This window comes from Corvus kubaryi, unplaced genomic scaffold (assembly GCF_017639235.1).
Source record: "Corvus kubaryi isolate FWS band 111438036 unplaced genomic scaffold, C.kubaryi_AGA036_p1.0 125, whole genome shotgun sequence".
NCBI classification, from domain to species: Eukaryota; Metazoa; Chordata; class Aves; order Passeriformes; family Corvidae; genus Corvus; species Corvus kubaryi.
This window is the reverse complement of record NW_024580660.1, coordinates 1,243,547-1,266,395: the sequence shown is the minus strand read 5'-3', so window position 1 is coordinate 1,266,395 and position 22,849 is coordinate 1,243,547. Positions and strand designations below refer to the sequence as shown.

Here is a 22,849-nt window from a genome sequence, read left to right as displayed (position 1 = left end):
GTAGTCATATGCATGAGAAAAGCCCTCCTCAGTTGGGAATAAGGCTTTAAAGAGAGAGAAAGAAATAGTCCCAGTGGTGTTTAAATTACCCATTTCTCTATTTAACTTTCAAAGGCTAATTAATGTACACAAGTGTCCAGTAAAATGTAATATTCAGAAGAATATCCCCCACCAACTGGGTAATAATTCAAAGCAGTTGCAACAAACACTTGCACATCTGAATAGAATAAATAATTTAGTTGAGTTGCCTTAAGAAATGAAAAAAAGAACCAGAGTTACCTCTGTTTCCCCAGAAATGTGGGAACCAAATGGGAATTACAGATGGTTATAGCTCAGTTCTCAGTAGTTGATGATAATTCAGAAGTTCCAGCCCTTTAGGTAATTGAGAGTACTGGCATCACATTAGACGTTAATTAGTAGGTATATGTGCATGTGTGTGTGACAGCTGTTTTTAGGGGATTGCAAATCATAGAACGAGAGCGTGGTTTGGGTTGGAAGGGACCTTAAAGATTATCTCATTCCAACCCCCTGCCATGGGCAGGGGCACCCACCTTCCTCTAGACCAGGTTGCTCAAAGCCCCATGCAACCTGGCCTGTTCTCTGTACAGTGACATTCCAGGAAGGTAATTTTGCTGTCTCACCTGCCTGCTGGAAGGAATCCACCTGCAATTCAGCCCATCACTGCCTCAGTCTTGGAGTTTCTGGTGGTTTCCTCCCTTTATTTGCTGGCTTTGGTACCAAGGTGCTTGGTAGGATTGAGTAGACAAAGCTCCAGGCTCCCATCCTGGCTGTCAGGATGTTTCCAGTGTCTTGGAGTAGAGAGAAGTGATTCACTGCTTGCCTCCTTTCCTTCTGAGCTGGGATTACTGGGGGCTCAAGGGCACCCCTAAGGACCATGTATATTTGCTTTGGCTTCTACTGTCCACATACCCTCAGCTGTATCCTTAAAGAGAAGGAGCAGACAGAACTCTTTGCTCAAAGCCCACTAATACCTTTAAATTATCACAGAGACATGTGGGCACACGTTATCTGTCCTCTGGCCTGCTTTTTAAGCCTTTGTTTTGTTTTGTTTTGCAAGAACTTGTATTGGGGGAAAAAACTGTGAAGCAGTCTTTTTGGATAGCAGTGCAAAGCTTCATTCATTCTGGAAGAGTCAGCACTGTCCTTGTAGTGGGATTTGTGTTATGGTACAGATGTACGATAGAGACTTCTGTAGGATTCAAGAAGCATGTAGGGGCAACTAAGGCCACAAATTATAAGAAATCTTTGAAAAAAGGTCTGTGACAAATGCTGTTAAACTTGATTTTTAATTTTTTTCACCATGTGCTTCCTTGTTGTCCTTTTGGCAGTAACTCAGTGAAATATTGTCAGGGCTATAATCTCTGTGCACTTTCAAAATAGCCATTATCCTTCCTGTGCTCCCTTGGAGCCAGAGATGCTTCAGAGGGATGAGTTCTTCAGCTAAACCTTTGGCTTTAGCTATTTAGCTCTGGGCTTTGCAGTGTGGTATCTGTTAATGAGATCACTGTGTTGGACTGTGGCATGGATCAGCATGAGACTGCAATTAGTGTTACCAGTCAAAAATTGGGATTTCGTGACTCCACATGTGCAAGCCCCATGACATTGGGCAGCAGTGAGTATCTCGTGGGCTTTTCCAAAACCCCGTAGCGTTGTAAGGGCTGCAGGCATTCCCCTTTGGATCATCTCAGTATGGGATGGCTATTTTTAGGTCTTGGAGTGTTTTTTGTTTTCCCTGTGAACTTCAGCAGGCAGTGTGGTGTGGTTAGCAGCAGCACAGGCACTGCATTGTAGTGGCTCTTCTGGAATGGGAGTTCATCGATGTGACTAACCCTGCTATTCAATCATGAAGAAAGCCTTGCTCTGCTCTAATTATGCTCCATGATGTCAAAAAGATGTTCTTCAGCTGTTACCAAATTCATGAGAGCCTGATTCATGGTAATTATTCGGAGAAAACAATTGGAGTCTGATTAGTTCAGAACTGACATGGTAAGGGAAAAGGAAAGAAAGATTTGAAAATTTACTTGGGCGTTGATTATAATTAGATTTTTGTGTGTGTGTGGAAATGAGTAAAAGGAAGAGATTCAGGCATTTTTTCTACTTTAGTAGAAGAGAGACACTCTTTTCAAGTAGTTTCATGTGAATCCTTTCCTTTTCATGAGTGTATTTCAGAATGCTGACTCAGAGGCAAAAACATCAGGTAGTTTCCATTTAAAGGAGACCCTGGAGTGCATGATAATACCTGACACCTTAACCTAATTGCAGCCCCACAGATACACTGGGTCTCTAAAGGATCTTCCTGGATTCACTGCTCCCATGACTTTATTCATGGTCTGTATCCTGGTTTTGCTGGTCACTTCTGCTCCCCAGCCTTCTTCAAGTGCTTGGGGGTGGCTGTGTGGGCTTGAACAAACAACCAATTCTGCAAAAGGCACCTTTTGTACTGATGCAGTGTTCAGATACAGGGCAGGTGGGCTGAGGTGTGCTGGGCTGTGGTGGATGTGTTCTCTCAGTACAGCCAGAAATGTTACAAGAGGCTTCGAGTGCCAGGAAATTTCAGGGGTCTCCTAGCTGGAAAGCAAGATTCCTCTCTCATCTGAAATGTGCTTTAAAGAAGTAGGTGTGAGGCTAAGAAAAGGGGAGTGGGGAGAAACCCCACTGAATTTCAAAATTCTTCAATCTTATTGATGGAAGACAGTGTTTAGGCCTTTTTCTTTACAGACAGCTTTCAAAATCTTTCGAATTTGGATTCTTTTTTTCTCCAGACCTCACTGTTTTTTGCACTACTTTTTAGTGTTTCAGCTGTGACTCATAATGTACTGAATATTTCCAAAATTGATACTTAACTGTAACACTCTTAATTCAAATCTGGTGGATCAAAGGAGGAGAGAAAAAGAGAGAAGAAAAAAGTCTTTCACATATGTTTTTAATTTGTTCCCAGATGATTGGATTCCTAAGATCATACACTACAGAGGAAAAAAAAGCTACCAAACAGCTGAGTCCACCTTTAACAAAAGCTGGGACTTAGACCCGAGTTAAACATTAGCCTGACTTGGACACAAAGACCTGCTTTTGGTGATAATGCCCAAGTCACCATGTTCACTGGATTTTTGTAGCTAGAGTAATGAAGTTGCCTCCAGTGATTTTCATACTGTGTGAAATCACTGAAAAGTTTTAAAAGCCTGTGCTGGTGTGTAGAATAAGGCAATATCTCTTGGGTTGTAGTGGGTTGAATATTTCTTATCACAAGATTTTTATATTTTAATTAGACTGGTAATTTTCACATGAATATTCAAATGTGACTTTGTACCCATTTGCTGAAAATACCTGAGGAGCACTCATAGTGGATGTGCAGAGATAGGAAAATGGAGAGTTTCTCAGCAGTGTTTTCTTTTATTATTGTTTTTCCAATTATTTGCCTTGAACATTTGAAAACACTGTGTGCTTTGAAACGTATTTCATGTGTCTAGAAATAGCAGCCATTGTGCAATTATATTTTTTTTCACTTGTTTGTATGGAAAAGGAAAAGAAACATTAGAAATCTATTTGTGTAGTACATTACAAAGACTTGCAACAAACAGGTTTCGAAAACATCCTGGAAAGTTTCAATGATTTGCTTAATACATGCCATAAAAATCAGTGGTGACCGTGAGGAGCTACGACAATAAGCCTGGGTAATACTGCATCCCTAAGAATGCTTCAGAGCTTGTAAATATACAGCCCAGTCAGTTAAAAAATAATAATTTGCATGTTATGCATATTGCAAGATATTGTTGTTCAGTAACATTTTTAAGAGAAGCACAGGTTTATTATATCTGTGTTTTCCTGTGAACTGCTTTCCTCATCAACTAGTGGAATGAAATAATATTCCACACCCTTAAATACCCCAGAAACAAATATTACCTCCATACTGGTATGCATTTAATAATAAGCATAAAAACTTTGCTTGTAGTTCTGATACCAAACACAGGCTGACTTCAGCACCCAAAGTGGGGTTTACAAGAATAATTTGCTGTCAGAGGGAGTTTCTTTATGTGTTATCATAGGGAGTGAATCAGACAGCAGGTATTTGGGGTTTTTCAGGCTGTCTCCTTTGCCAGGAGGATTTAAGGGAGTCGAGGGATTTCTTTGATGCAGTTCTGTTTATTTCCAGGGTATGAATGTAAGATCTGGTGTTCCTGGGTGCAACAGGAATTAGGGCAGTAGGAAGCAGGTACAGGATAGCAGTTTTGCAATGCCAGCCACACATTCTGATGCTGTTAATTTGACTTAAAAATCAATCCTAACTAGCTCTCAAGGTCTTGCTGTTGCTGTTATTTCAGGCTCTGCCAGGAGAGGTCTGCTCCTGTTTTTACTCTAGGGCTGATCCAAGGATTTGTCTGACTGCATGATCATCTGCATCATGGAAATGATCCAGGATGGAACTGATGCATCAAAGTATAACTTTAAATTTTCTGAAAGTCCTTCAGTGATAAATTAGGACATTCATCACAGCCCTCCCATTAAAGGAAATGTGGTTATTGTGTTTGATAAGTTCCTTGTCAGCTGAATTGCAGGGATGGCGTGGGGGGGGGTGAACCCTTGCACTTGCAAAGTAAATAGTTTGCAACCTGTTTCCTCATATGTCTTCACTCCTAGATAAGAAAGCTAAAACCATGTGGCAGAAAAGTAGGTTAAGTCAATCCTAGTTCCTTGAAGTCGTTGAATCTTTTAAAGTGTTTTCCTGTTATGGAAAACGTTTTCTTGTAAAAGGAGCTAAGGAACACAATGTCTGGTTTGTGCAGCGTGGGTTTTTTGCCCCTTTTATTGGTCAGCTGGGGAAATCACTCATGTACTCAGCCTTTATTTCATTGAGATGTTTTTCAGCTCTGTGGGGCTTTTTTGTCACGGAGGTGTTCCAGTGTGTTTTTCTGTTCAAGTCCATGACTCTGTTGGCGTAGGAGGTGCACATCCTGCTTCTGTGAAGGGGAAAGTAAAGGATAAATGGTGGAAAAGAGGGGCATATCTGTCAGATATTAAGTGATTTGTTCATGGCTGCTACCAGTTGTGTTTTACAGGTTTTAAAAAAAATACAAATGAAGACTTTGTTACAAAAGTAGCTCTAGTCAAAACCTCTGTTCTTCTTTTTATCACATTAACATTGAAGCAGCAAGTGCAAGAGGAGTGTGAAATTACAATCCGTGTATTATATCCAGGTTCCTCTGTCTTGTGGCAAATACTTGCCCCCTAGACTTGGCAGTTGGCTTTTGATTGCCATGAAGGAGGACATCCTCACCACATTGGAAATGCAAGGCTTGAGATGCTTCTGTAACGAGTAGCTGTGGGTCAGTAATTTAGAGAATCTGCGCTGACCAGCCCTGGGGCCCCCAGGGTAAGAAGGATGTGGATCTACTGGAGCAAGTGCAGAGGAGGTCCATGAAGATGATCAGAGGGCTGCAGCACCTCTCCTAAAGCTGGAGTTGTTCAACCTGGAGAGCCACCCCTCTCCTTGGGCTCTTGTCTTTCCATCTATCAGTAGCTGTGAAGGAAAGCAGTATTTCCTGGGCAGTGCACAGGGAGGGCTTTCCCTGGGCTTCTGGACACTGGATGCTCTTGTTCCCTCTGGGACAGTGAGTCACACACTGGTGTTGAGACATTTGTCATCCCCAGAGGGGCTTTTTGGGTCTGTGGAGGGTTGGGATGGCTCATGCTCTAGAAAGCATGTTGAATCTACACCTGCTTACTGATAGACTGGACTGGGGTGAATGTGTTTCCAATATTCTAGACACTTTTGAGGGTAGGGGTGAACGTTAATATTTAGATATTTAAAAGGGTAAAACCCTGATATTTATTGTTTTTACCCTATTTCTTTGGAACATAATAGGTAATTTTAAAGAAATCTTAATTTTGAATATTGTCCTATGTAAAGAGTACTGTTATTTAATTCATAAGCAGAATTTCCAATGAAGCAATTTAGCTTCTTTTTGATAACCTAGCATGAAAAATTTTTATAAGTTTTCTGGCGAACTTGAATAAGTCGTGCTGGCATATGATGAGCAGTACTTAGTGCAAATTAAAGAGAGATTTTTGGCTGCTTGTTGTGCTTAGTTTTCAGGTAATACATTGTGAAATAAATCTCAACAGCTGGAAGTTTTCATAACAGATTAAAAGCAATTTAATAGGCCTATTTAACCTGTGAGATGGAATTTGTTAGAATTGTTGGATATTTAGGACCTTTAAAGGTTTCTTTGGTAATACAATAAAGGAGTTTCCTCACAATGAAGCTGCTGTATGGCTAATACCTACCGGAAGTGTTTTTGGGAGAAGAGCCTTTAAAATTTTCTCAGTAACAGCCATGAAGAAAAAATGTCAAAGGGAAAATACAAAAAAAAGTGCTTGGGTGGAAATTGAAAACCCTTGTACACACTGCTGCTGTGGAATATTCCGTGGACCTCCTGATGGTCCATTCAAGCTGTAACATGTTCAGGAGTTTGCTATCAACTGCCATGAGCTTTGATGTCAGGTTGCTGAATAGAAAAATCCATACTGCAGTAAGCTGAACACTTGATCTGCACAAGGCCGTGAATTTTAATGCTGTTGACTTGTTTCAAAGAGGGAAGAAAAAAGCAGTGATCTGAAATCAGCCTTTCGGTACCAAGATAAACAAAGAATTCTCATTTTTCAGGTTGTGTTATGAGTAACAGTTTATTTTTGTTTGTCTGTCTCCTAACAGATTTATACAGATTGGGCTAATCATTACCTAGCAAAATCTGGTCACAAGAGATTGATAAAGGATCTACAGCAAGATGTGACTGATGGAGTCCTGCTAGCTGAAATAATCCAGGTTGTAGGTGAGTGACTTTCTGTGTTTGTGCCAAGTATCCACCAGCTCGCTCAGACAATCCCTGCTTTTATCTTCTACACAAACACAGTGTGCGCGGGGGGGAATCTATCAAACTGCATGGAATTATGTAGATCATTTTCCTTCAGAGACTTTGCTAATTAATTTGAAAAAGCCTTGTCTTAAAGCATAGTGGAAAAACATTGGATGTTGCTGATAAAATCCCCTGACACAGCAGTATTACTCCACATGGCTGAATGTTAAAAAAAACAAAAACAACTCATGAGATTTTTTTTTCTGCTAGGATGCTGTTAGCCTTCACTATTCCTAATACCTCTTGGGTACTGGTCTGAATATAGTTCACAGTGATATTGCCTCCTGTGTTGAACCTCCTGCCTCCAGCTGGATTTGGGAGATCCATGGGAAAGGAGAAGCTGTGTAAAGGAGAAGGGGTGTAATTTTTATGTGGCAGAAAAAGAAATCTTTCATAACGAGTTTTCAGATGAGGAAAATCACAATAGGACAAATGTCAAGTGCAGGCTCAGTTATTTTATCCAAAGCCTTTAGTTCTCTTAAATTAGTGCATTAGCGTTTTTAGACAATGAAAGTTCTGAACAATTTTCTCCGTGTAGAGCTGCTGCGCATTGTCCCTCTTCCCTTGGGCCTGGATCCTTCATTAGTTCCTTCAGAGGCTCATCCATCTGGTCCTGGGGATGCCACAAAACACACGCATGGGCCGGTGGAGATTGATGGAATGGGAAAGCCCGCTAATGGGAATTAGGACAACCATTGTTAGGAGCAGGATGACAGATTTGAGATGCAAATTAAGAAGCCAGCAATGAACAACAGGACATCAGTGTCTGCATATTTGTGTGTGTTTGAGATGCTGTAAGGGAGCTAGTTCCTGCCTCGAAGGTATGGATCTGCAAGCCCTGTTCTGAGATGACACTGTGAAACATCTTCCAGTGATTCTGCTGGGATATGTTAAAAAAGATTTTGTCTCTCTGTTGGAGAGCAACATTATATCTCAGTAGCATTGTAGACCTGCTGTGCAGTTACAGAGGTGTAAAAACAGGCCATGAATTAATTGGTGTGTGTTGACAGGTATTCACTATGAACAGTGCTCCATCCTATATCCGTTTCCTTTAATAGGAAAGATTTTTGGAAGCCCAGGAGCAGTTAGGTGTTGATTCCTTTCATGCCTATCTAGCTATCCTGCCTTAACACTGTTGTAGGAAACTTAGAGCATGTGTGCAAGAATACCACCATCAAAATGTGGACGTGGCTATTTCTGCCAAATATTTAAATGTAGCTCTTTGAGTATTGACTTGTGAAAACCCTTATGAAATTCAAATTATTCCTTCTAAAATACATAACCAATTATTGCTTTGATCACTTCTGCTTTTTTTTTTTTGGTCATTTTATAGCTGCCTTTTGGCTAATATTTAAGATAAGGTCAGCAAGGTTTCAAAGTTGAAGTTTGAGGGGAAGAATGTCTTTTTCAAAGAACATTTTTCATGTGAAAGGAAGGTCATATTTAAACATTCTCAATTTAATCCTCCAAATTAACAGTGAAGAAAAGTAATTTGTATCTGCTGTGTATGGCTTTAGGCAGCTGCATCTCATTGTCACAAAGTTGGGGAGGGCTTTCACACCCAGAAGCAGTTTTATCTGTAGCCTGAAAAATCCCAGCTTTTTTCCTAACTACACAGTGAGAAAGCTTTGATATGCAGTGCAGGAGAGGGTTTTTTTTAATGTTATGGTGTGCTATGTGTAAAAGTAGCTATTTGCAAGTCAATTAAAATGTATTCACAGCATCCTGGTTCATTTCAGCTCAAAATTTATGAGCTTGTAAAAGAATGTGTAAGTAATATATGCCTTAGTAATGCCATATAAACATAGTAGCTGTATTGAAATCCATGAATGCAGATACACTTGGAGGCTACTTAGAGGTATCTCTGTAGACGTGTTCTAAACAATGGACAGCTCATTCACAAGTTCATTAGTCTCCTTTCAAGTAATTATAATGGTGCCAATTTATAGTAATACAGCTCTCAATTTTTAAAAGTGTTATAAATTTAGTTGATGGAGATATTGCATGGTACTAAAGTGAGAGATAGTGCCCAGGACTTGGAAAATGGGATTTAATGAATTCATCTTTGTTTCTGTATGACTAAATCCGAGATGGCATTCCTGGAAGCAGTGTGTGCTCTTCACGTGTAGAGGCTGATGGAGCACTCTGGGGAGTGCACTGTGGATTTAGCTGCAGTCTCTTTCCGATTAGCATCAGTTTTTAGTTGCATTGCTGTGGGATAAAGGTGTACTGTGACATGGATGTGTAAAATGGGACCTACCAGGCAAGAGTGAAGTTGTCTTACTGCTTTGTTTCTCGTGACTATGACTGCTACTTGGAATACTGTGCCAAATGCAGTCCTCCTAACTGAGGGAAGCCATGGGGTGGGATGGAGTGATGGAGTTCTGACTGGTGTCCTGAGAACATGTGGGACTGCTACAAAATATGGCTTTAATGCATGAATCAAATGGGATGTGAGCACCTGCCTTTATTACAGTGAAAAACCTATGGGAAACTGAACTTTGGTTGTAACTGGTTCTTCAGACTCAAACACAGTCATGTCAGCATCCAAGGCTGAAAGCTGAAACTGAGCAAACTCAGACTCTGAGGCAAACATTATCCACCTCAGGGATTTAATTGTTTTACGCTGACCTTGAAGCTGGAAACTGTGTTCTTCTGCAGGTTGGGGTAGCGTGTAAGCCATGGTCAAGAATCTTGAAAAGTTGTTTCATGGTTTGTGCTTTACAAAAGAAAAAAAAATTATTAGAGTTATTGATCATAAATTTCCCATTTGGATTTAAAACCTGTATTCACTCTCCAAGCAAAAACCACCTGCCATGCTAACATCTCTATGTATGTAGTGCTTGCTTTGCCACCCAGCAGTGATTCAGCTTCCAGGGCTTACATCTTTTTTGTAGTTTAAAGGAATTCCCTGTCACCATACAAGAAGTTGTCAGAGCAGTTGGCTTCTGCCCCAGCTGTCTCTGGAGGCATGACCCAGTAGAGACCTCCAGCTGCTTTTTTTCTTTTTGTGGCTCTCAGTGTTTCACACATTCACTTGGACTGGACAGCTACAATCCAAAACCCCTTTACCGAGCTGGCAGCAAGTGCTCAGGAAATCACTGGAATAAATGCCCTTGGTTTAGTTTTTTTGCCTTATTGCCTCTTTTTTTTTGATTTTCAGCAAATGAAAAGATTGAAGACATCAATGGCTGCCCAAAAAATAGGTCTCAAATGGTAAGTAGTAAAGTGGTCTGTTGTTTGTGTGTGCGTGGCTGAGTGATAGTGTGGGAGTTCAATGTCTGAGACTTTTAATAACAGTTTTTAATTAAAATTTTACAGTAGTGAGACTAAAAGTGTAGTCTTCAGAACATTAATATTACAGTTCTTGCCCCATTATACTCCACAGTAGTTGAGTCAGGCCTTATAATTTATCGCGTATTTACAGTCGAGATTATTCTTACATTGCTACTTTATATTTCTGAAATACCACGTAGTTAAACAGAAACGTAGAGAAATAAGGAATTAGATATTTGAAAGTATGATTAAGAGTTCCTGTATCTTTTGACATGAAACAAAACAAATGAGCAATATGCATGAAATACAAAAAAATTCAAATAGTAAAATTCAAGATGCAACTTGTTGACAGATAAGAAGTTGGTTTGTATCTTGCTTGTATCTAGTATTCAAACCTAGGGAACCAAAAATCAGTCCAGGAAAATTAAAAGCATATAATACCTCAAGAGTATATCTGCTGTGAGTATTGCTGAAGCTAAAAGTATAGCAGAATTTTACTAAGAACACAGATAATAAGAAACTGGTTTTTAAAATGCATTCAAATGAAGAGCATTTAAAATTTATGATACTTCAAAGAAGATTACTTCCTTCTGTATCTTGAGAAAAAGTGATTCTACAACATAAATTCTAATATCTTCCTTTAGCATTGCAAATGCTTGCTTTGGAACACTTGGATATCTGTTCTCTGTGTGCAGCTATTTTAATGTTTTTTATTTTTATGAGTGTTCCTCACTGCCCCTACCTCCATGACTTCAACATGAGCACAGCCACTCAATGTAGTAAAATGAAATAAAGATTTAAGGAGAGCTTGACATCTTAAGTCAAAACCCACACTCTGTTCTGCTCTTCTCCTCTGGCTTTTTGTTGCTTGTTGGAAGTTATCAATCTTGTTGGAACTGTGGAGCAAGCGCTCTGTAAAAAGAAAGCCATCAGAAAGATTTATCATTGCTACTTCTTACTGCTTTGAAGAGGGTGGTTGCTGTTCTTGCTGTAGCCACAGCAGCTGTCTGGAGTATAAATAATGAGGAGATCTTGACAATTACTGTAATTTAATGTTCCGCAAATGTGTTGGAAGAACTGAATTTCATTCAGGACTGGAGTCTGTAACCAGTTGCAGGACGTTGCAGCTAAAAAAGTCACTTCAAGTCATTACTCTCAATGAAGAGAAAGCATTGCTCTGTTGGATTGTGGGATGCATGTAGTAGGTTGCTTATGGAAGCAGGATCAGGTTATAAGCAGAGGCATGCCGGGGGCATGTGCTGGGTCAGGAATGCTGGAGAGGGGTGGAAGGATGCATTTGGTCTGCGTTCCCTGCGCTGATGTTACTCCACTTGCTCATTCAGGAGGGTGAGGTGAGTGAGACTGTGCCCCCCCACTCCTGAGACCTGCAGTCACAGCTGGGCATCCCCAGCAGTTTTCCTCATGTGAAAAAAATGAGAATTGTGCTTAGGGCTTGCTTTTATCGGATGCCCATGCTTACAGAGCTCTTTGTCATCTGACTATAAAAATACTGTTGTTGCTCAGAGGAGCTGTGGCTGCCCCATCCCTGGAAGTGTTTGAGGCCAGGTTGGATGGGGCTTGGAGCAACCTGGTCCAGTGGAAGGTGAAACTAGATGATCTTTAAGGATCCTTCCAATCCAAATCATTCCATGGTTCTTCTAAGGCAGAACATAGGAATCTTCATGGGGTGGTGTTCATGCAGTTACTTGCAGTGTTTAGGGACACAGCCCTTTGGCAGGTCCAGGACAAATGTGTTACAGTGCTTGTTTTAGGTACAGCAGTCTTCAGCCTTTGCACTTCAGTGCATGCTCTTAATGCAGCTTACAGGGTCCTGCAGAGTGTGGGAGCTGGTGTTTGCGTCTGCTGCCTCTGGCTCTGAGAGGTGGCAGAGGCAAGGCCGTCCAGGTACCTAGGTAATATCCAGTCTTTTTTCAAATGAGTCTCTCAGTTAAGAGTGTCCTTATCTGTGGATGCTAAAAAGCTAGGAGCAGAGGAATTTTCCAGCTGCTGAAGCATTTTGTGAAGTTTTCCTTTCTCATGCAAGCTAGCTGAAAACAGTGTAGAGATTTTTGTAAACCAAGACTTTATCTTGCACCTGTGAACTTGTTTTCCAAGCTGTTATGGTACACTAGAGAAAATATTTTGAAATGGGTGTCAGAACATTCCACCAATCACTCTGAGAGGCAGATGGTCAAGTGACCAATCATATCATGTTCTCTTGCGAACCAAGTTACATAACCCAGCTTGTAATTAATAAAATGATTCCATTTTCCATTTTCTCCTTGGACTTGTGTCGTGGTTCTTGCTGTTTCTCGGTACAATGGCGACACCCATATTAGAGTGCTTGAAAGGTGAGCAGCACAGATGAGGAGATTTGGGGGGATTAAAAAAAAAAATAACATAGCACCAATAAAGGGAGATTTAACTTTGGTCATTATATAGAAATACAGAGGGAAATCTAGATCTAGAATATAGAAATACAGATCTCAGAGGGAAGCCTTCTACCATCCTCTTTTCCCTCTGTAGACTTCCAATGCCTTGAGCTGTGAAGAATCAGCTCACTCCCAGCCAGGTGTATCAGCTTAGAAAGCTGGACCAGATCTGTGTCTTCCCAAGTCCATTAAAGGAAGTGGGGGGAAAAAAGTGTCTTTGCTTCCATGTGGCACAGTCCCAAGCCGGTGATGCCAAACTTGAGGGAGCTCTCTGCAGAGCCAGATCCGGCCTCTTTGCCTTGTTCCCAGTGTTGGAGAGCATCAGGCAAATTGGCCCAAACTGAGCTTTAGAGACAGCTTGGGTCTGTCAGGCTCCAAGCCAGTGCTAATAAGCCTTGTCAAGTGAAGTTTAGTACTGCAGAACCATGTGGGACCATCAGTGCTTATCAACCTCGTCCCGGTGCCAAAAATGACAAGGACCCCACTGGCTCCGTGAAAAATCACTTAGGTGAGAACCTGTCCTCCCATTATCATCCTGTCTGGGTTGTTCTGCTGAGGGGAGTATCCCTGTCTTCCTTTGCTCCAGATAAGAGTTGGCTGCCTTTTATATAATCTATTATAGGCTATTCTATAGCTTGTCCTCTGCAAAAAATCTGTTTCGGGGTTTTTTTTCCCAAACCTCTATATTTTTGTACTGTAGATATTTGTCTAAACAAAAGCCTGTAATTCTGATGATTAGTTCCAGCTGGATGCAGAAAATACTGTGGGTAATAGAGGATGTACTTGTATGGAGCACAGGCTCTGGGATGAAGAACATTTGGAGATCACTGCGGCATTTGGGTTTTTAAAATAAAACCCCAGAAAATGTTGGCATGGTTCTTGATAACTGGGTGACGGACAATAAATCAAGGCCAGTTTCCTCTCCTGCACACTTCTGAAAAGAAGAGTCAGGTGAATAAACCTGAGTAGGGCTATTTCTGCTAATATTGTTTGTTTATAAAAAAACAGAGATATTTTTCTTTTTTTTCCTTCCTTGCTTCAAGGGCACGATTTTAGAGTTTAACATGTGGCATCTTGCAGAATATGGGAGGTTAGTACCTGCCCTCCTGGGTACTACAGATTCTTCTTCTTGATGTGGGTGCCTTTGCAAGTGCTGAATGTTACCTCTTCTAAAAAGGTTCATAGCACTTATATTTGTAAAATGATAAAAAACCCCAAAGTGTGTGAATTGTCTGTGCTACATGATACATGTACAAGTATAGCAAAGCTGAAACGTGCTGAAAGGAAGAGAATTGGGGAATCCGTGGGTGGATATACCAGACTTTCATCTTCCCATGTCTGGGGAAGTTGTGGGACACCCAAGACAAGAATTTGGAGCAACAGAAAGGCACGTAGGCTTAACAAACACCACAGCACCTCCTATGAATAAGCGAGGAAATTACTGTGGTTTGCCTGTGGGTTGGTGCTCAGGCTTTATTATTTTTCAGGATCACTTTGTGTCTATAAGTATCTGTTCTCAAATAGCAAAAGTGAGGTATTTCTTTTTCCCATGTGTTGACAGGAAGTTTTTAAGAGTTGTCTCTTTCTGATGCAGATACCGAGCTGTAGTGGTAAACTACTATCACTCACTCTTCCTACTGCTGTTTGTCTTGCAAATAAGGGATCTTCTACTGCAGTGTGGGTCACAGCCAGCATTTCTTCCCAAGAACTCTATGGAAGTTGAGATGAAGGCTGTGTTTTCAGTACAGTAACTTAATTTTCAAGGAAACCTTACTTCCAGTAATGGGAGTTTGACTGTTATTTTAATATTTGACTGATTTCTTGTGTTCTGACAATGAGCTGTTTTGTAATGTACGTGACACCTACAAGAAACAGTTTGTATGGAAATTCTCCAGTCCCTGGTGGGGACTTTGGTTTTGAATTGAGCAGTGCTGAGAATATTAACTCAGCTGTTGGAAAAAGGTACCCACTTCCCTCCTCAGTGTGATCCTTCCCAGCTCCATGAATTTTTAAATTTTTCTTTAATTATCGAAAGAGCATAGATGTTGAAATCTCCATTACTAGTTAGTGTGTAGGGCACGTTGTCCATATTTCTGTGTTCTTTTTCTCAAGAACACTTCAATGAATTGATGTAATGAATGTGAGTGCTGCCGTGATGTGGCCCATACTTAGAGGAGATAGCTGGGCTCGCACATTCATGAAGGACTGATAGGAGCTGAAACCATCTGCATCACCCGAGCAGCTATCTACGTGTGTGTAATACCCACTAAGGGAGGGAGCTGCTGTGTTAAAAAAAAATATAAATTCTTAGTTGCTTGTTTTCTCACGGAAAATAATTCTGTCTCTGGTCTTTGAGAGCAGGTACCCACTCTAAACGTTTTGAGCAATTTTATACAGCCAGTGTTGTCCAAACGTTGCCATAGCAAGGTGCAATAAATCTGCCAGGCTGTTGCTCCAGCCCCCCAAAGCCAAAGAGGGCTCTGCTGCCGGGGGCATGTGCTGCTAATTCAGGGGAGCAGCTCTGCTGAAGATCAAAAGCATCACAAGCACGTTTTTTCTCTGTGAATTCCTAGCGTAGGATTTTTGGAAACATATCCCAGGGGTTAAATATAGCCATGTATTCTCAAGTAATCCAACTCCAAGGCTGAGCAAATGTAGTAAAGACAACTTTCCCATCTTCTAAGCTTTCCTCCACTTTGCCTGGGGAGCTTGTAACTTACCAGGAGCATATGTTTAGAAATTTAATCTGGTTTGATGTTACCATGGTAACAGATGGGCATCTTCTGGCCCTAACCTGTGGTGCAGTTCCTCACAGCTGCAGGTCAGCTGAGGGGGAAGACATCCCCCAGTGCTGTGCCAGCCTGGCCAGTGACGGACACCGGCTTGGCTGCTGCAACTGCCCGTGCAGGGACGTGGCCAAATAGCAAGTTCCGGAATGCTGAAAGCATTTTCTTTCAGCTCTCAGGGTTTCTGTTGGTCGTGTATGAGCCCATGTTGTGATGTAGACAAGAATGATTTACTACAGAGATGATCTGCCAGGTTGCTTGTACTTATCTGTCCTTCAGCCTCAGTTTATATGACTCTTGCTCCAAGATAAGATTGATTTTACTGTCTCTATTTTTTTCCAGATGCCCAGACTGTTGTTACACTGCTATGCTTACCATTTGTGCATGGTAAAATGATAGGCATGGTTGGATCAGAGGTTTCTGTGCTGCAGAGCTTGCAGTCTGAATAAAACCACATCATCATCCTGTGTAGAAAATAACAGGATAAATAGAGCTGGACCGGATCAGGAAAGGCCAGTATGTACATCTCCCTGCCATGAGGCATGGCAGTGTCACTAAACAGAGATTTGTTTCATTTCTGGAGGGGAAGGCTTCCAGAACTCTTTCAGCATGCAGGGATGTGTGATAAGGCAGTGTGTGCCTCCTGTTCTGTCCCTTGGATGGGTGTATAGGGTGCCTTTGGAGACATTGCTGCTGGCACTCTCATTTCATTCCCATAATGGCTCACCTTCGTAGTCCCCAGTGGGCTACTCTCAATTCTTCACCCGTTACAGTGATGCAAGAATTTGTACATCATCTGTCTCTGAAACACTGTGAGGTTCAATAAAGAGCAACAAAGTAATTTTTATGGAAAAAAGGAAATATATAAGCTTCACTGTAAAGACAGAATTAGATTCTCTGATCATTTATTTTGCAGTTAAATGGATTTATTGCATTTTGAATACCTATGGTTCTACCCCCCCATATGGACTAAATACGTGAAACAGCAAAGGGATTGAGGGGCCAGGGTCATTCCACGTGTATATGGAGATGTCTGCGGCTTTATACATTTACACCTACCCCAAAGTCTAGAAGCACCATTAACATAATTTTCTGCCATGACCATTACTGATGTAAAATTATTACATAGATATATCTTTTATGCAATAATTTACAAACACATAGTTTCTTGCTGTGCTTGGCATAAAAGGGGAAAACTGGGAAATCATGGACAAGAACCTTTTCTAACTAAGAAGAAAAGGTTAGGTTGATTTCATTTGACGATGGGGGAAGTAAAAATTCATTTATTATTCTCCTTCAGCTTTGTGCTGTAAGAATTAAGGCTATTTTTATGGAAATTACTTCTCATGCCTGGGTGTTTCTTTCTTTTTACAGGAGATGTAGTGATAAGCTCTTCACTGTGGAATATCTGTGTAAACAGATCGTAGCTGTTACAAAGAATTAAATAGTCCAGAGAAATAAACTTTTTGTCTCTGTGTCTTGTCACAGATCTTTCATTTCCAGCCATTGCTTATACACTGTAACGGTGTGATAATGGTTATTTTAATTAGCTATGATTAAAGGTAGTGCATATCTAGAGCATTTTATTCTTTTGGTTTTTATGCAGAGCTATTTTTACATGTACCAGCAGTATCGTTGCACTTGTTCTGAGCAGTTATGCAGGGGAATTTCAGTAGGAGATGTTATCCAGGATCCAGGTGCAAGGAAGGAGGGGGCACATATGTGTTGGTGCCACTGGAGTAAATCCCTTGGGAACAGGTGAAGCTGTGAGCCTTCAGGCACAAGCATGCCTGTCAGCCTGGCAGGGAGGGAACGCTGCGCCTGGGAACGGGCTGTGGCCGCAGCTCCCTTCCCAGGGACCTTTTTTAGAAATGAACAACTGTCAGTGACTGCATTGCAGGAGGTTCTTTCTAAACAAGTTTCGCTAAATCCTGGATTCCTGCTGCAAATTCAAGCTAATGATACACAGAGCCTTCAACGTCTGAGCTGGTGTTTGGGGACAGGGAGCAGCCAGCGCTTGGTGCACTGAGTGGTGTTAGTGTCAATCCTTCCTTTTAAGCACTTGTGCACTTTGAAAAATACTGGTTTATGTAGATTTCAAGGATGTTTTAGGAAGGAGTCCACCTTTGCTAGATATTGGTGTTATTTTAGATTTGATCATAGAATGGTTAAATTATTCAGGTTGGAAGGGATCGTAAAGACCACCTAGTTCCGAGCTCCCTGCCATGGACAGGGACACCTTCCACTATCCCAGGTTGCTCCAAGCCCCATCCAGCCTGGCCTTGGACACTTCCAGGGATCCAGAGGCAGCCACAGCTTCGCTGGGCAACCTCTGCCAGGGCCTCACCACCCTCACAGGGAAGAATTTGTTCCTAATGTCTGATCTAAACCTGCTCTCTCTCAGTTTAAAGCCATTCCCCCTTTTCCTGATTGCACAGCACGTAACTTTCAGCCTGGGAGCCCCAGATAGAAAAGGGTCTTCCACGAGGAGCCAGGGAAGGTGGAAATAATGCATCTGTGAGAGTCACTGCTGTCCTCATTGTGGGTTTACTGAGCACAGCCATGGCTTCTCCCCACCTTTTCCTCTTTTCAGTTACACATAAACAGATGCAGTGCCAAGAAATACAGTTACTGTGGTATGTGCTAAAATCTTGTCAAGAGCATTTAGTCTGTATCCTAAATTAATGATTCTCCAGAGGCAGGATTCTTTGTTGATACTTGTTTTGCAAAGTTAAGCTTGTTGTTGCTTAATCATCATTTAGAACATCTCAAGATTTCAAATTATTCACAAATTATCCACTTTAACTTTTCAAAGGTCTGATCCTGAAGAGCTAATCCAAAAATAATATTTCCAGGGATATTTTTCAAAGAAATTGCTCTTTACTTTTGTTTTTCCCTATGGGAAAGTTTCTGTTTTAAATAAATAAACCTGAAAAAAAACCAACCTGAAAGAAACCTGAAAAGCTGAATAAAGCAGGAACATTTCTACAACCCTCCATGTACCCCTCCCTGAGCAGATCAGCTTTGGCAAACCTTGGGAGTTGCCCTGGACAGCCTGAATCCATTCACAATACAAGTGTGCCCCTTGGATGCTCTTTGTTGTCATTAGAAATTTTGGGCAGTGTGAATCACAGTTTTCTCTGTGGGGCTTTGCTGCCCTCATTTCTATTCACACTGTTGGGAGTGAATGTTGAATATTTGTCCCATTATTTCTGCAGGAAGAGCTGGAAACACAGGATAGCAAAGGTTTTACTGGGGTCAGAGAGAAGAGGATGCACGAGATGAGGCTTAGGCTGGTTCTCCAGCCTTGGACTAGTGCCCAAACTTTCCTCGTTTTTAAAAAAGCCAAAGTAAGGCAATTTTAAGAGAAGAGTCAACTCTTCATGTACATTTGAACAGATTGTTGTTTCTGTGGGTAGATCTGTCACAACCTGGCTTCAGAATATGGATTAGCTTAATTTGCCCTTATGTTACATCTTTTATTCTATTTCGAAGGTGCCCACCAAGTTCTGTCAAAAGCCTGAAACTTAATTTTGGGAGACATTTTTATCCAAGCAGTCAGGAGCAGCAGATGAACACTGGGGGAGTGACACATTATTTTCTTTTTAAAAAGATACATTTTGATTGGGATAACTACTAATGAAGATTTATTTTAAACAGAGCCATAAGATTTAGTATTTATATCCTTCTGGGACAAATGGAATTTGCAGTTCTGCTTTGGTATTTTTTATATATAAGTATGTTTAGGAAATAGAGCAAATGAGGTATTATTGGAATGGAGAGCCCTTCCTCCCCCAAAACTCCAGGGTTCTAAGGATTCCCAATGTAATGACTTAAGATTTTAAGGCTCTTTCTAAACTTTAGGATATAAAAATATGAGGGTAAAAGACTATTCAAAAATACAGTCAAGGAATAGATTTTGTCCTAAGAAACAGCTTGTGTTAGGCTATTTCCTTGCTTCTGCACTGTATGTGAAGTCTGCTGAAATATTGCATAAAGGTTTGTGAGGCTTTAAAAACTTTCATATGAATTCAGTCTTTTTTCTTCTGAAAATTAATGTCCTACACATAACATTGAGCCACAAGTTCAATGGAGAGCACTGGTTTCAGTATAAGAAGTGGGTTTTCTGGGTAAGCTCATAAAAACTCCCCATTTATCGCTGTAAAAGTTGGGAGCAGAGGTCTTGCATCACAGTGTGAGAAACTTCCCTGGTTTGTAAGTGACGAACCCTACAACAAGTTTAATTCTGGTTTTTGTTTGAGAAAAACATCCGTGTCTGTGACAAGGGCAGCACTGGTTATCCTTTGCCTTGTGTGTTTGACTTGGACAGACAGCTTTGGCTGGAGGCAGTTTCCATATTCAGGTTTTTGTCTGACATAGTCAATGTTCAACACACGTCAGTGCCCACCTGTGGGTCTCCATTTATGGGCTACAGGGTGGGGATATTTTGGGTTTGGGGTTTTTTTTATTTGTTTCTGGCATATCCTGTTCTGCTCTTACAGGCCAGGGCATGTTTTCTCTCTAGCACTGGCAAGAATAGGAATTGAAATTGCTGCTATATGACAAGAACAAAGACTTGTGTGATGATCTGGTCTTGGACAGTTCTCCACGTACAATACTTAGCCATGATGCCTTCTGCTCCCATCTTGTCACGTTATTCATATTAAGAGGAAGTTTTCTGGTAGCTTTTCCCTCTCTGAGTATGAGAATGGGAGTGATGACACTTGATATCTTATGTCTCAACAGAAATTTAATTCTGCGGGGCTGTTGGGGGTTTTTTTCTCATAATCTCCTAATTAAAAGAGAGGAGGAGGAAGAGCCCTGGAGGCTGGCAGCCCCTCTGGTGTGGGCTCAGCAGTCCTCAGTTGGCATTTAGGGACATCTCAGAATAAATACCTGTCATACAATGATGTGGGACTGACAGCACATGTTGATAGTTGATTACGCCTGAAATAGTTTAAATGTGGCAGTCTAAAATTGTAAAGTCATTTGATGATTTTGGCCAGGAAGTTTAAAAAGGCTCAGTTTTGGATACTCCTGGTAATGTTTCCGAGTGAGATAATCACTGTGGATGGCTGTGCTTGGTTTTCCTTCTTTTGCACAGCTTTCCCCTGTTTTGGATAGGCAGGAAATGAGAGCATCCAGCTGCCATCTTTCCTGCTTTGCTTTTGCTGTGTTAAACAAAGCAAGTGAGAAATCAGAATTGTCAGCCAAAAAACAATTGTAGCTCATAGTGAAACAGAAAATATCCACTCCCCTTTGGCAAATCCAGTCCTTTCACATCTGCTTAAATGTTTAAGCAATATGTGGACTTGGCAAAAGAAGGGCCCACAGAGTCTGGGTGATGATTTGCTGCTGAATGCTGTAATTACAAGGAGGCAACTGTACTTTGTGTTGGAAGTCACCAGGATGTAGAGTCATTGGGGTTTTGCTGAGAATCATAGAATGGTTTGGGTTGGAAGGGACTTTATGGACCATCTCATTCCAATTCCCTGCCATGGACAGGGACACCTTCCACTATCCCAGGTTGCTCCAAGCCCCATCCAACCTGGCCTTGAACATTTCCAGGGATCCAGGGGCAGCCACAGCTCTCTGTGCCAGGGCCTCACCACTCTCACAGGGAAAAATTTTTTTCCTACCATCTAGCTGAGATCTGTCCAGAAACTTCACCTCTATCCTACACACATCTAAATGGTCTACCTACCACACTGCTGCTTCAGAAGAGCTTGTTATCTCCAGCCCTGCCTGCACTGGGGGCATCTTTCTCCATAAAACAAGATTTTCATATCATTAATAGTTGATACAGCAGGGGCCAGAGGCAGAATCCTTCCTTGGAGCTTTTGTGAGTGAAATTCATGACACGTTGCATTGTTGGGAACTCACCTCGTCAAACAAGCAGCGTGGTTTCTGAGGCATTAGACTGATTCAGCCAAGAACAGGGTTCTTGACTCAGGCCAGCAGTTGTTGTGTGGGAAGGACCTTGAATTCTTACCAACACTAAATTTTAATCGCTTTAGCTATAATCCTTCATTCAGTGTTTCACTTTCTTCTTGGATTTTCTCTAATCTCTTTCTGTTTTCTTTTTCAAGCTCAGTTTTTCCTTCAAAATCAACTAATTCCTCACATTCCTGCCATGCTGCCATGTAACATTGTTAATATCACAGATACTGTGTAAATCTTATCAGTTATTGATGCCTTTATATCTTTCAGTTTCATTCTTTTAGTGAATTCCTCATATGTGCAGTGCTGTACATCCCCACAGGATCTTATCCTAGTTCTTTGTTTTCTGAATATAAAGGGTTTACTTTTGCACATCCCTGTTACTCCCACTTTTTTTCATCATGCCTGATGGAATTAGGGTATTTTCCATACCAGTACAGTACCCAAGAGCCCCTGTTTCTCACAGCTTTTAGCAGGGCATTACCACTGGCTTGGCAAGGCAGCCCATCTGACCTTTCATGTGGCAGTGAGGTTCCAGGTTGCTCAGCCTGTGGTCCAGATACAGACCTGTGAGGGAGGGTCATCCATCAGTCTGGGGACGGGAGTGCTGTATCTTAATTCAGTGGCTACAGTGCTCAGAAAAACTGGGGGGTTATCCCATAGGAGAAATGGAATGATTTTAAAGGCGGGACTCCTTGAATCTGAATAGGATGAGATTAGGACATCAGTAAAGACTGCTATATAGCACCAAGAAAGAGGACATGGATGAGGAACTCACTACCCAGATGTAAATCTTAATGCTGTGCTCACTCTGTCCTAAAAGAGAGTTTATGCAAAGATGAGGGGCCTGGGAAGAGAAGCAAGCAGAGCAGGACTGAGAGAGCTGCAGATTTGGAGTGGGGATGAGATATTGCTTATCGTAGTCACTAACCTGCTTATTGGGAGAGGAGACATCTGCTCACAGCTGGGGAAGTCTGGAAATGTTCTTGGAATGATGCAGCTTGTTAAGTGCAGGTAGTAGGAATGGATTGATCCTTTTATGTGGTGTTTATTCTTGAAAAGGTGAACTTTGGTTTTCTGGCCAAGTCCCAAATCACCTCAATAAAAGAGCCATGTTGAAAACTTGAAAGGGTGGTTGAGTACTGAAGAAGGAAATGGATCAATTGACTGTTGGATCATACTGAACTGTGGATAAATGAACCTTTGAACTGCACCCTGCTCCAAGCTTTAAGGTCTGAGCAGTACAGGAAATGTATTTTGGTACCTCTCTGGATTTTGGAGTATATCATTTACTCAAAGTGTACTATATACTTTGTGTACTTTATATTATATCTCAAAATATAATGAGGTTGATAAAAGTGTTTCTAATTGTTGAAATCACAGTTCAGCAATGCCAATAACTTCACACCGCCGGGGGGGGGGCCGGGCGGGGGGGGGGGGGCGGGGGAGCGGGGGGGGGTGGGGGGGGGGGGGGGGGGGGGAT

The 22,849-nt window shown here is 41.4% G+C and overlaps 1 protein-coding gene across 12 annotated transcripts in view; it reads left to right on the top strand.

Moving 5' to 3' along the window:
- The window catches only part of NAV2 (neuron navigator 2), a 366,859-nt gene that overhangs the window by 213,865 nt on the left and 130,145 nt on the right, over window positions 1-22,849 (top strand). For all 12 annotated transcript variants that reach the window (XM_042021454.1, XM_042021488.1, XM_042021482.1 and 9 more), the window contains exons 2-3: window positions 6,731-6,848; window positions 10,096-10,148. In XM_042021454.1, coding sequence (XP_041877388.1) covers window positions 6,731-6,848; window positions 10,096-10,148 — 171 coding nt within the window. The remainder of the gene's footprint in view (window positions 1-6,730; window positions 6,849-10,095; window positions 10,149-22,849) is intronic.